This window comes from Cebus imitator, unplaced genomic scaffold (assembly GCF_001604975.1).
Source record: "Cebus imitator isolate Cc_AM_T3 unplaced genomic scaffold, Cebus_imitator-1.0 Scaffold267, whole genome shotgun sequence".
NCBI classification, from domain to species: Eukaryota; Metazoa; Chordata; class Mammalia; order Primates; family Cebidae; genus Cebus; species Cebus imitator.
In genome coordinates, this window is record NW_016107582.1 from 711,779 (window position 1) to 724,343 (window position 12,565).

Below are 12,565 nucleotides of genomic sequence, written 5' to 3' on the forward strand. Positions count from 1 at the left end.
GTAGAGACAGGGTTTCACCATGTTGCTCAAGCTGGTCTCAAACTCCTGACCTCAGGTGATTTGCCCCCCTCAGCCTCCCAAAGTGCTAGGACCACAGGCATGAGCCACCACGCCCAGCCCCACATCATTTTTCTAATTACTTTTCTGATAATTAAATTATATTATACAATTAATCATAATTTGTTTAATGAATCCACTACAAAGAAGAGGCTGTTTCTAGTTTTCATTGTCATGAATTATTCTGTATTTATATTTTGCAGCTTTTTTGGGGGGGGAAGGTTACTCCTTGGGAAAATTAATAGTGGATAAAAGAGCTTAAGCATATTTATAGCTTTTAAAGTACAGAGATGGATTGCTTTATAGAAATATTAGAAAACTTAACATTGTTACAAGCAAATGGATGAAGACACCGTGTTCACGGTGTCCTTTCTGATATTGGTTATTATCAATATATAAATAGGGCATTGAATATGTATACAATAATCCAAGAAATGTGTACTTGTTGCTCAAGTACTGAAATATTTACATATTTCAGTAACTGTGAAAGGGAAAAATTTTTCCATATGTTCTTTTATCATTTACATTTTCTTATAATGAATTGTGTTCTCCCATTCTTTCCTAATCATTTAATGGGCATTTAAACTTTTCCGCACTAATTTTTATTTCCTAAGTGTATATGTAGTCATATTTATTTACTGAAGATATTTTCCATAATCTGTTGTATCCTTTCACTTTTGGAGCTGTTTTTCTTCATTCAGAAATGCAAAGGATTTACTTTGTTTTGTTTATGAAGGCAATCAGTTGTCTGGTCTCTTTGCAATGCAACACAGTATTTTTGCCATTTGTCTAATCCATGTATCTATCAGAATAAGAAGGAATATCAAATTTTCCTTTTAAAGAGAGCATTTGGCTAATTTGTTATCAAGGTGGTGAGGAGAAAATGGCTCTTAAGAAGGTGGCCAGCCACAATTCAGTCTGGGAGAATAGAGGGGTTGACATGAGGTGGGCACGTGTCAAGTCTTGGGCAGGTCAGCACCTGCTGACCAGTGGCCAGCACTTACTGTTTGCATGCATCACTTGTAAGGTGAACCTGAGCCAGGGTGGTCTTGGTCACTTGGGCCAGCAGACAGTGCACAGGACCAAGGATCAATAGGTCAGCAAGAAAGAACAAACAAAAAAGGAATCAGCGGAATCAGGACCAGGCTGAGAGACTCAGATTTGAGGGGAAGAACCAGTCTATCAGCAGGAAAAGAGGGAGAGTGGGAGGAGAAGGTGGGGATGTGAGCTAAGAGGGAAAAAGCTGGGCTTTTCCATTATGGTTTCTCAGACTCCACATCCCATGCTGTCCCAACACAAAAACACCACCTTAAATCTGTAACTCTCTGCCTGCTTATCCTCCTGAATTCAAATGTAAACTGAAGGTCAGGCATAGTGGCTCATCCCTCTAATCCCAGCCCTTTGGGAGGCTGAGGCAGGTGGATCACCTGAGGCCAGGGGTTCGAGAGCAGCCTGGCCAACATGGTGAGACCCTGTCTCTACTAAAAACACAAAAATTAACCGGGCATGATGGCTGTCTCCTGTAGTCCCAGATACATGGGAGGCTGAGTCAGGAGAATCGCATGAACCCAGGAGGCAGAGGTTGCAGTGAGCTGAGATTGTCGCCCTGCACTTCAACCTGGATGACAAAGGAAGACTACATCTCAAACAAACGAACAAAAAAAACCCCTCAAATGTGTACTGCATCACCTTTCAGTGTGCTTAATAGTCCACCATATCCTATATACTCCCCCCTTCCCTTTTCATATGCGGTTTAAAATGGTGCTTTTATTCAAAATGATGCTTTCCTAGCTTTGGAACATTTTAAATCAATATCTCACTGAAACTGTCACATTATATACATATGTTATCTTTACCGTTTTCTGACTTTTAACTGAAAAACGTACCTTTGATCTGTGTCTCTGTTTATATATGAATAAAACATTTTACACTTTACATTTTAAATTTCTCTTGTAATTTTTAAAACATCTTGTAATCTAATAAGAAAATAACATGTGTATTTTGGAAAATACTGCTAAGCATTAAAGAAATTGAAGAAATTAAGACCATGCCTACTTGGATGCAGTAGGGAATATGTGACTGCATATATGTAAAACTGAGAAGAACATCTGCTGATATTGAATATTCAAGAAACTGAATTGGCATCTGTATTAGTCAGGGTTCTCTAGAGAGATAGAGCTAATAGGATACTATATATATATAATATGTTTATATATATAATATATGTTTATATATGTTTATATATATTGTATCATTATATATATATAATATCATATGTTTATATATTATATATATATATAAAGGGATTAAGCATTAATTTATATGATCACAAAATCCCCAATATAGGCTGTCTGCAAGCTGAAGAGCAAGGAGAGCCAGTGCAAGTCCCAAAACTGAAGAACTCGGAGTCTAATGTTCAAGGACAGGAAGCGTCCAGCATGGGAGAGGAGAAAGATGTAGGCAGGGAGGCTGGGCAAATCTCTCTTTTCACATTTTTCTGCCTGCGTTATATTCGCTGGCAGCTGATTAGATTGTGCCCACCAGGTTAAGGGTGGGTCTGCCTTCCCCAGCCCACTTACTCAAATTTAATCTCCTTTGGAAACACCCTCACAGACACACCCAGGATCAATACTTTGTATTCTTTAGTCCAATCAAGTTGACAATCAGTATTAACCATCACAAGTCCACCCCTTGTCAACTTGAACCCATACACATCTCCTGAGATCATCATCTTCAAATAAAGATAATAATAAGATCATAATTATGCCCAACACAATACAACTATCCTTCATACAAATGGAAACGTACCAATCCCCAACCCAAATACTATTACATAAAATTAGCAATACTTAAATGCCTATATGAAGTATGTCACTTGATAAAGGAAAAGGAAATAAAGATATTTTCTTAGTACAAGTGTATACATGTGCACGTTTTTAACAAAAGAAGGAGGAACTACTCATGACAGTTACAGTCCTTGGCTCTGCAGTTGGTCACGTGGTCATAGCTGGTATTGATGACTACCTTCTTCTACTACCCATTCTGTATTCCCTTTGCCTTCAGCAAGTATTTCAGCAGGTCGTGGTTTTTTTCTTGGTGGAGTGACCCAAACCTTCATTCCTGGCGGGTCTGGGCCATTTGTAGTCCTGCCCGGATTGGACTGTTGTAGTTTCCCATTGACCTTAATCACAGGACATGGTAATACTAAGAGACACCCTAATGGATCTCCTGTATTTCACGCATATTCTTCTTTACCTCCATTGTGGAGTAATAGACTGATTTCAACTGTATAGTATGGGTCAATCACCCCAGCCAACACTGTAAGTCCCTTCTTAGCCTGTTAACTTAAAGGTGGGGGAGGCCAAAGTGTCCAGGTGGCAATCTTACCTTCCAGTTCAATGGAATCATTGTTGTGCCTCCTGGTGGCAGTGTTCCTCCCGCTGGAACTAGGGCCTCTAGGCCAGCAGAATGTAATTTTCTGGGAACAGGAAGCAAAAATTTTGCTAGTGGATCATTAGGGGTGATGGTGAGTGGTGCCGCTTCCACTTCCACCCCTCGATTCCTGGACCCATGAATCCTGGCTGTGGGAGAGACAGTACCATATATTGGATGCTGATTCAGAGCATACAGGGCCTTCTGGAGAACTTTGCCCCAGAGTTGCAAAGTATTGTCACCTAGTTGGCATTGTAATTGTGACTTCAAAAGGCCATTCCACCATTCTGTCAATCTATCTACTGCAGGATGATGGAGAACATGGTAAGGCCGGTGAATTCCATGAGCATGAGCTCATTGCTGCACTTCTTTAGCCATAAAGTGAGTGCGTTGGTTAGAGGCAATGCTGTATGGAATACCATGACAGTGGAAAAGGCATTTCATGAGACCACAGATGGTATTCTTGGCAGAAGCATTGCATGCAGAATAGGCAGACCCATATCTGGAGTAAGTGTCTATTCCAGTGAGGATAAACCTTTACCCTTTCCATGATGAAAGAGGTCCAATATAATCAACCTCCCACCAGGTTGGCTGATCACCCTGAGGAATGGTGCCATATTGAGGGCTCAGTGTTGCTCTCTGCTGCTGGCAAGTTGGGCACTTAGCAGTGGCTGTAGCCAGGTCAGCCTTGGTGACGGAAGCCCACGTTCCTGAGCCCATGTGTAACCGCCACCCATGCCAACACGGCCATTTTGTTTATGGGCCCATTGGGCGATGATGGGTGGCTGGAGAAAGAGGCTGAGTGGTGTCCATAGAATGGGTTGTCCTATCCTATCTTTATTATTTTTTTAATAATAAACTTATTAAAATCCTCCTCTGCTGAAGTAACCCACTGGTGAATACTCACATGGAGTACAAATATCTTCACGGTTTTTGATTACTCAGAGAGGTCCATCCACATACCTCTTCCCCAGATTTCTTTGTCACCAGTTTTCCAATCATGCTTATTCCAGGTCCGTAACCATCCTGCCAAAAACCATTGGCTACAGCCCATGAATCAGTATATAATCATACATCTGGCAATTTCTCCTTTCATGTAAAATGCACGACCAGGTGCATTGCTTGAAGTTCTGCCAACTGGGAAGATTTCTCTTCTCCACTGTCTTTCAGGGATGTCCTAGAAAGGGGCTGTAGTGCTACCGCTGTCCACTTTCAGATGGTGCCTGCATATGCTGCACAACCATTTGTGAACCAGGCCCTAGTCTTCTCTTCCTCTGTCAACTGATCATAGGGAACTCTCCATGAGGACATCGGTGCAGGCTGGGGGAGAGAAGGCGGGGTGGCAGGAGTGGAGTCCATGGACATTTGAGCCACTTCCTCATGTAACTTACTTGTGCCTGCAGGACCTGCTCGAGCCCAGTCACGTATATACCACTTTCATTCGATGATAGAATGCTTCTGTGCATGACCCACTTCGTGGCTACATGGGTCAGAAAGCTCCCAGTTCTTGATAGTCAGCTCAGGTTGCATGGTGACTAGATGACCCATAGTCAAATCTTCAGTTTCCACCAAAGTCTGGTAATGGGCCAAGAGCTGTCTCTCAAAAGGAGGGTAGTTATCTGCAGAAGGTGGCAGGGCCTTACTCCAAAATCCTAGAAGCCTCTGCTGTGATTCACCTATGGGGGCCTGGCAAAGGCTCCAAACAGCATCCGTCTGCCACTGACACCTCAAGCACCATTGGACCTGCAGGATTATATGGCCGAAATGGCAGGGCAGCTTGCACAGCAGCCTGAACCTGTTGCAGAGCCGTCTCTTCTGGACCCCATGCAGTTTTATCCTGTAAAATGAATTATTCGAGGTCTTGGGGCCGAAATGATCTCAACCTATGCTCAAACATTAAATGGGTTAGAAGCCTGGCACACTGGCATAGAGCCGGGAGTGGAATGTGAGTGACTAGTGGGCCACTTTTTGTAAGCAGAACTGGTACTGCGAGATGAACAGGACGCCGGGTTAAGGAACCCAGTGCTGACACTCAGCAGACACCCCATTCTCAGTACCAAAATCTGTATTAGTCAGAGTTCTCTAGAGGGACAGAACTAATTATATACATATATGGGAGTTTATCAAGTATTAACTTATATAATGATAAGGTCCCACAATAGGCTGTCTGCAAGCTGAGGATCAGGGAGAGCCTGTCTGAGTCCCAAAACTGAAGTACTTGGAGTTCAATGTTTGAGGGCAGAAAGCATTCAGTATGGGAGAAAGATGTAGGCTGGGAGGCTAGGCCAGTATCTTTTTCACATTTTCCTGCCTGCTTTATATTCACTGGCAGCTGATTATATTGTGCCCACCAGATTAAGGGTGGATCTGCCTTCCCAGGCGCACTGACTCAAATGTTAATCTTTTTTGGCAACACCCTCACAGGCACACCTGGGATCAATAGTTTGTATCCGTCAATCCAATCAAGTTGACACTCAGTATTAACCATGACAGCATCTGATTGTTTCTTTAGATTGTAATACTCTTTTTTATTTAAATTATATTTTTAGAAATTTTTGATGTCACTAGACATTTCTTGAAATGTGACTTCAATGATTATATCTATGCCTTCAATGATTATGTTCATCTATGATAAACAACTTTATAAATCTAATTTTTTAATAATCTTTTTCTCTTTTGGAATTAGAATTTGAACACTAGAAATGTATCATTGCAATTTTAATTTGCATTTCATTTTCTTGCGAATTTGAACACTGTTCTATGATGATTGAACATATTTCTATAGAGTATGTGCCTTTCTATTTGAATTGCAAGAGCTCTTTATATGTTAAGAACATCAGCCCATTGTTTTTGATATTTGCACAGCTATATCTAGATTTTTCTGTGCCTTTTAATTTTCATTATTGTGTGTGTGCATGTATGTATTTTAAAAGAGAGAACAAGAGAGATGATTCAGGGTTACTAGTGGGTTTTTGGTGTGTCTTCTATTGCTACTATTATAAAATCCTTATTTAAGTTAAAAAAAGCTTAACTTTAATCCTTAATAAAGTTAAAAAAAAGCTCTAAGAAAAATAGACATATATTTTAGAGCCTTGTTTAACTTTTTTTCTTAGAGCTTTTTTTTTTTTTAACTTTAATTCACTTGAAAATATTTGCATGTGTGGTGTGGAGTAAAGATATTTTTTTAATAGTTAACCAGTTGTCTCATCATCGTTTACTGACTAATTATCTTTCCCATGTTTATTTGTAATACCTTCTTTAACATATTATCTTTTTAAGGTTGGTCATTTTCTTTATAATATATTTTTTAAAAGTGAAGAATGATTGTTATTCAGAAGAATAATCGCCTGATAATTCAAATTTTCCTGTAAGAGAACATCGTCATATTAAAATGCACACTCATTTTTTTCAGATGATTTTATGTACTTTTGAAAGTAAATGGTTAATTCAGACTCTTAATTCTTAATCTGTCAATTGCTTGATGACATACCTCCCTCAGCAAAATAGTGTATTAACTGTTTATTGCAGACTATGGATATTTTGGTTTATTTCCAGAATTCCTGAGTAGCGGTTCACATATCCCACCTTTACCATGACCCTATTTTCAAGATTATTAATTGCATCGATTTTCTTCTTGAAGAATGCTCCTACAAATTACTAATTACCATGCTATGTCTTAATATGTTTTTATAATTTTACAAATGAATATAAAGATAACTTTTTTCCCCTTTGTTTCCATCTTTTTGTTTTAGATAATCATTTTTACTTGAAGGAAGCTGCTTCTACTTGGGAGTGGCAGGAGAGGTGAGAAAACCACATGGAAGACCCCCAGGATTTAAATGAGCAATCAGTAAGTCTTCATTCTCAGTTTGTTGAAAAAAGTTACGATAACACTACTGAAAATCGTACTTAAAAGGGATATATTGTAAGAAGTAAGTTTTCCATTAAATATATTTTTAGATGATTTTTGAATTTTCTTTTAAAGACCATGAAACAGACCTTTGGAGATTTATGCTGTTTCTGCTTAATGATGATGTCACATTTTGATGTCTTCCTTGATTTCCTACTTGGAAAGCCAGTGGTGGAAAGTCTAGGGCATTGAAATCATGATGCATGTTTTAGATAGTCTAAACAATTTTATACACTTCCTTCATTTTATTTCAGATAAGCTGGATATTGTAGAATGTCAGAAGTGTAAAAGGAGAAAGTATATTATTAGCATCATTGTTGCTCATTTTAAGGAGGAAAGAAACCATAGTTCTCAAGGGCTTTTATTGTTTTACTAGATTCATTGTAGGACCAAGAATATACCAGATTGGTGGCAATCCTTTTAAGGTTCTGATTTCCCAAAGGGAAAGGCTCTATGTAGCCTTTCCTCCTAGCTTGTTAGTGGTGTCTCTGTGACAGTAGCTCTTTAGTGTGTGGAACTAGAGGCAATGAGAGGGCTTCCCTCACACCCTGACACTTTCACACTACTGAAGTTGTCCTTTGAGCTGTTTTGCATACAGACAACTAGAGATGTCACAAGTAACAAGGTGTGTACTTATTGAGAGTGTGTTCTTCAGACTGATGAGATTCTTTTTTTTTTTTTTTTTTGTTTTTGATGCTGTTCTTTATTAGCTTGTGTGATCATGACTTGATCTTAGAGTCAAATGTTTCTCCATTGATACTTATACATGATAATGTGGTTTTAGAAAAGGTATAAGTGATGAGTTTAACTTTGAGAGGGGTGTATGTTCTGGTGCCATTTGATGTTAATTTGATTTGCTTTCTAGTGGTTATTTTATTTAAAAGAAATGATAGCCCTGCTTTTAATTTGGATAGACATGACAATAGTCTAATTTCATTATATATTATACTAGTATTTATTTCACATGGCATCATCACAGGAAAAATGTAACAAAAAATTACAAAGTGAAAAAACTATGAAATCTGTCAAATGGTAGTCTAGAATTGTGTGACTTCTTTAGTAAGGTAAACAGAAATGGCCATTGGAAGGCAAGGGCTTTAAAACTTTTAAAAATACTGGCTATTGATTGTAAATATTCACACATGAACCCTAGCAAAATAGATGTTAGTCATCATGACTGCTGGAATCAGGTCTGTCTGTGTGACTGTGGTGGGCTTGAATAGTTAGTAGTGAATGTTGACAACATCTTAGTGGTGATGTTCCATTAGAGTGCTGTTGATCTGAATTTTGTTCTAATACACTGAGGGTCACATACAAGTGTGCGTGTATATGCACATGTGTGTATGTATGTATGTATACGTGTTTGTGTATGTGTATGTTAGAGTCTCTCTCTGTTTCCAGAGACTGAGGGGTTTCTAGGGACATAGAACTTTCAATGCTAAAGCAGGCAAAGTTTGGGCAAACCAGAATGGTTGATTCCATTAATTACTCTAGGGACTATGTATACTCAAGAAAGAATTTTGTTTTCAGTGCAGTTGAGAATATATTTTTATGTTTAACACTAAAGTGAGGTGTTACTCAAGATGCTTCACGTCACCATTCTCAAAATGAAGCACAGAGCTTGTAAATCAGATATGGTGTCCTTCTAGTGATATTTTAAGGTCATGAAGCTCATATTTCTTTTTAAAGTATGTTTTTAAAAGTTCCCAATGATGCTAATGAGCAGTCAGGTTTCAGAATGAGAAATCTAGGATGACCTGCCTACTCTCTCAGCTTGAACCTATTTGCTGAATTTAAATTTCAAACATGTAGACCAACATATTCATCTCATAAACATGCAAAGAAATGCTTAGAACTGTTACATGACTTGCCCATGTTGGCATGGCTGGTAAGTGGCAGAGTTGGGACTTCACACAGGTCTTCTGACTCCAAGTCCAAAGCTCTCTCCATAACATCAACATGCCTCATTGCTTTTGGGTTATGCCTATTGTGGCATCTATAGAAATGTGAAAAAAAGAGAATCAGCTCCTTTATTTGTAAATGATTTATCTTTGAATAAAATCTTTAAATTACTCTAAATTTTGTGGAATATATTAATTTCTCAAAATATTTTGAAAAATGATAGCATTTATTAAGATACAGAACAAGAAAGGGTGGAATTAAAATAAAGTTCATAGATAAAAGATAATTTACTCATATCACCGCTATTTTGTTTCAAGGGGAATTCTTTCTTTGGGTGTAGACATAGCAGTAGGAGTCATTTATGGCACATGTACACTGCATCTAACATCTTCCATACACTCTCTCCAGTTCTTACCCAGTATCCCTGCAATGCAACTTTTAAGGCCACCATTTTATAGATGAAACTATGATGTAGAGAGTGTCAAGGTCAAACATGTTAATAGCAGAGATTAGAATTAAAGCTGCTTCTCGCTGGCCCCACAACTTGTAATGAATTTTGCATGATATAACATAATATGGTAGTTAAGGGCATGAGCTATAAAATCAGACTTCCCCATCACTTAAATACTTTATAACTGTTGGGAAATTACTTAAACTCTTCCTCCTCTATGGAGTCGAAGGATAATAAAAAGATGTTTTATGAAGTGCTTGCAAAGGCCTCATTTAGAGTAAACATTCAATAAATGTTAACTGCTATCACAAATACCTGAGATATTCAGATGCTCTTTAATGAGTATTCATTCATTCTAGCATATCCAGCTACTGATTAGACATCCCTTCCTGGAGATTCACAGGTCCACACACTCAGCAAATAAACTCACCAGCTCTCCTCCCTCTTTCAGCTTTTCTCCCTTTGTCCTCTAGGGCAATGTTACTCATCTCATTGAACGGTATCATCAGCTACTGAATAGGTTATGACAGAAAAGAGGTAGTCATCCGCCTTTCCTTCATCCCCCATCTCAAAGCTTTGTCCACTCTTAATGTTTAATGTCATTCAAAGCTACTCTTTTTGCTCCAGCTCCCTTAGTTTAGTTGGGATCTTTATTTTGTCTCTTGACTGTCTTGTTCTACTTTAAGATGCTTCTAGAGTTGTCTTCCTAAAATACAACCCTGATCACATCACTATCCTCCTTTTTATCCTTCAGAAGCCCTTTCTGGCCTTCAAGAGAAAGGTTCCAGTGTGTCATCAAGCATACAGAGCTTAATGCTTATTTATTTCTTCAGTCTTTTTTCTGGTTTCTGTCAGTTTCAGAATCTCCCAGGTTCTCTGAGGTCTCTACGCATTTGCAAGACCTCTTCCCAGATGGGTCTCTTTCCCACAGGGTTAACCTGTAATTCTTGAAGACTCAGTTTAGGTTTCCATCCCTCTGAGCAGCCCTCTCAGACTACCTCCTTTCACCCAATCAGCCCCACTGGGCAGGTCCCTTTGCAGTGTGCTGCCATAACCCTTTGGCATTTACCTCTAACCCAGCACTTACCCAAAGGACTGAAACCCTATCTGTTTACTTGCTTATCTCACCACTAGATTATAAACTACTTAAGAGTAATGGTGGGTCTCGTTCATCTTGTAGTCTTACTTCTTAGCACGATTCTTGCCAGTGTTCAGTAAATGTTTTCTCCAAAAGCTTTTATATACTTTTAGTGAGGTATGTTAATGAGTAGCCTGACAAATTTTAGAAAGCCAAAATGTTATTCTCAGTGTAGATTACTGACTCATGAATTTATACTTGACTCACTTAAAAAATTGCATATAATTACTAACATGAGTTTAACTACATGTGAGCAAAACAAAGTTTAGTCTTTCATTTTTCCTCTAGTATATCTGGCTCCTATTTGGCAGCCTGGCTTAGAAGATATAGAGAATTTTAAGAGATAAGCAACTAAAAATAATATTTAACATTCATAAATTTATCTGTAATTCTATTTTAGAGCTTTATAATTCTTTGGAATTGGCATAAGTTACAGCCAATTATAGCTTATTACAGTTTTTAATGAAATATTCTTGTTAATAGAAATGGATATGAATCTAGGTTATACCTAGCAATAGCTTCCTTCATACTGTGAAATATATGTATTTTTTGTATTCAACCAGAAGATGAACAATATTTATTATTTGTATAGCTTCTATAATATAATATTCTTATTAATTGAAGTATTTTACAGTCCCATTTTGGAGGTCTCGAATATTACTACAGATTTTTTCTCATTGAAAACATTCGTATCAACATGAGATGGAGTCTGGCCTAAATTAATGATCAATCCATCAGGTTTGAAAAGAAATATGTCTTATTAATGTTGCATATTATATGTTATAAAATAAGACATTAGTGAACATTAAGTAAAACTAAGTAAAATGAATAAATTACAGTAGGATTGCTTCCCTAAATGTTACACATTAAGGGCCTGAACGTTCGTATATATTTCCACATTGTTACAAAATCAATTCACTTATATCATTGGTGGCATGATTTTATTAGTGACGTCTAAATTAATTCACATTCATTGGATCATGTTACATGTTGTATGTTTCATTAATACTTCTGGAAATTCATTTCTATGTATATTTGCAGACATGAATACATTTAATATTTCAAAGCTATTCTGTTCATATTTATGAAACATATTCATAGACATGTTTCAGTGAAACTTTTGGAAATTCATTCCTACATACATTTGTAGACATGACTTGTATTTATTTGCATGCACCAAACATGCTAATATAATGTCTGTTTAAATTCTTGAGCTAATTTAGTAAATATGATATGACATTATCAAAATCCTAAAATCCTATTCTTCTATATTGCTTTATTCTTGGGTACTCTAAACCAATTTGAGCAGCACACATACTTGTATTAAATATCTTAAATATATTTTATTTAGATCCAAACAATGTTGGATTATCCTTTTTGAGGATCCGATTCTGTTTAGAAGAACTTGACCTTTAAACTAGTTAAAAAGAATCTTGCTTACAGCATGTAATTTTTATACTATCCAACTGAACAGTATACTACAGAGTTCCGTGGAATTCTGTTCAATCAGTTTCAGAATTAATGTTAACTTCATATTGCCAATTACAGCTTGACTTTGCCCTTATGTAATAGAGTACATAAGCTGAAGTTACAAAGTAGATATATATATTTTAATGTTTAATAATTATTAAGGCTTACTCTTTTTAAGCATTTTTAAAATAATAGTTTTTTTTTT

At 37.3% G+C, this 12,565-nt stretch overlaps 1 protein-coding gene across 12 annotated transcripts in view; it reads left to right on the forward strand.

Annotated features, from left to right (window-relative positions):
• The window catches only part of EYA4 (EYA transcriptional coactivator and phosphatase 4), a 276,762-nt gene that overhangs the window by 26,830 nt on the left and 237,367 nt on the right, over window positions 1–12,565 (forward strand). For all 12 annotated transcript variants that reach the window (XM_017500629.2, XM_017500622.2, XM_017500625.2 and 9 more), the window contains exon 2: window positions 7,242–7,339. In XM_017500629.2, the coding sequence (XP_017356118.1) occupies window positions 7,307–7,339 (33 nt within the window). In that variant the 5' untranslated portion in view covers window positions 7,242–7,306. The remainder of the gene's footprint in view (window positions 1–7,241; window positions 7,340–12,565) is intronic.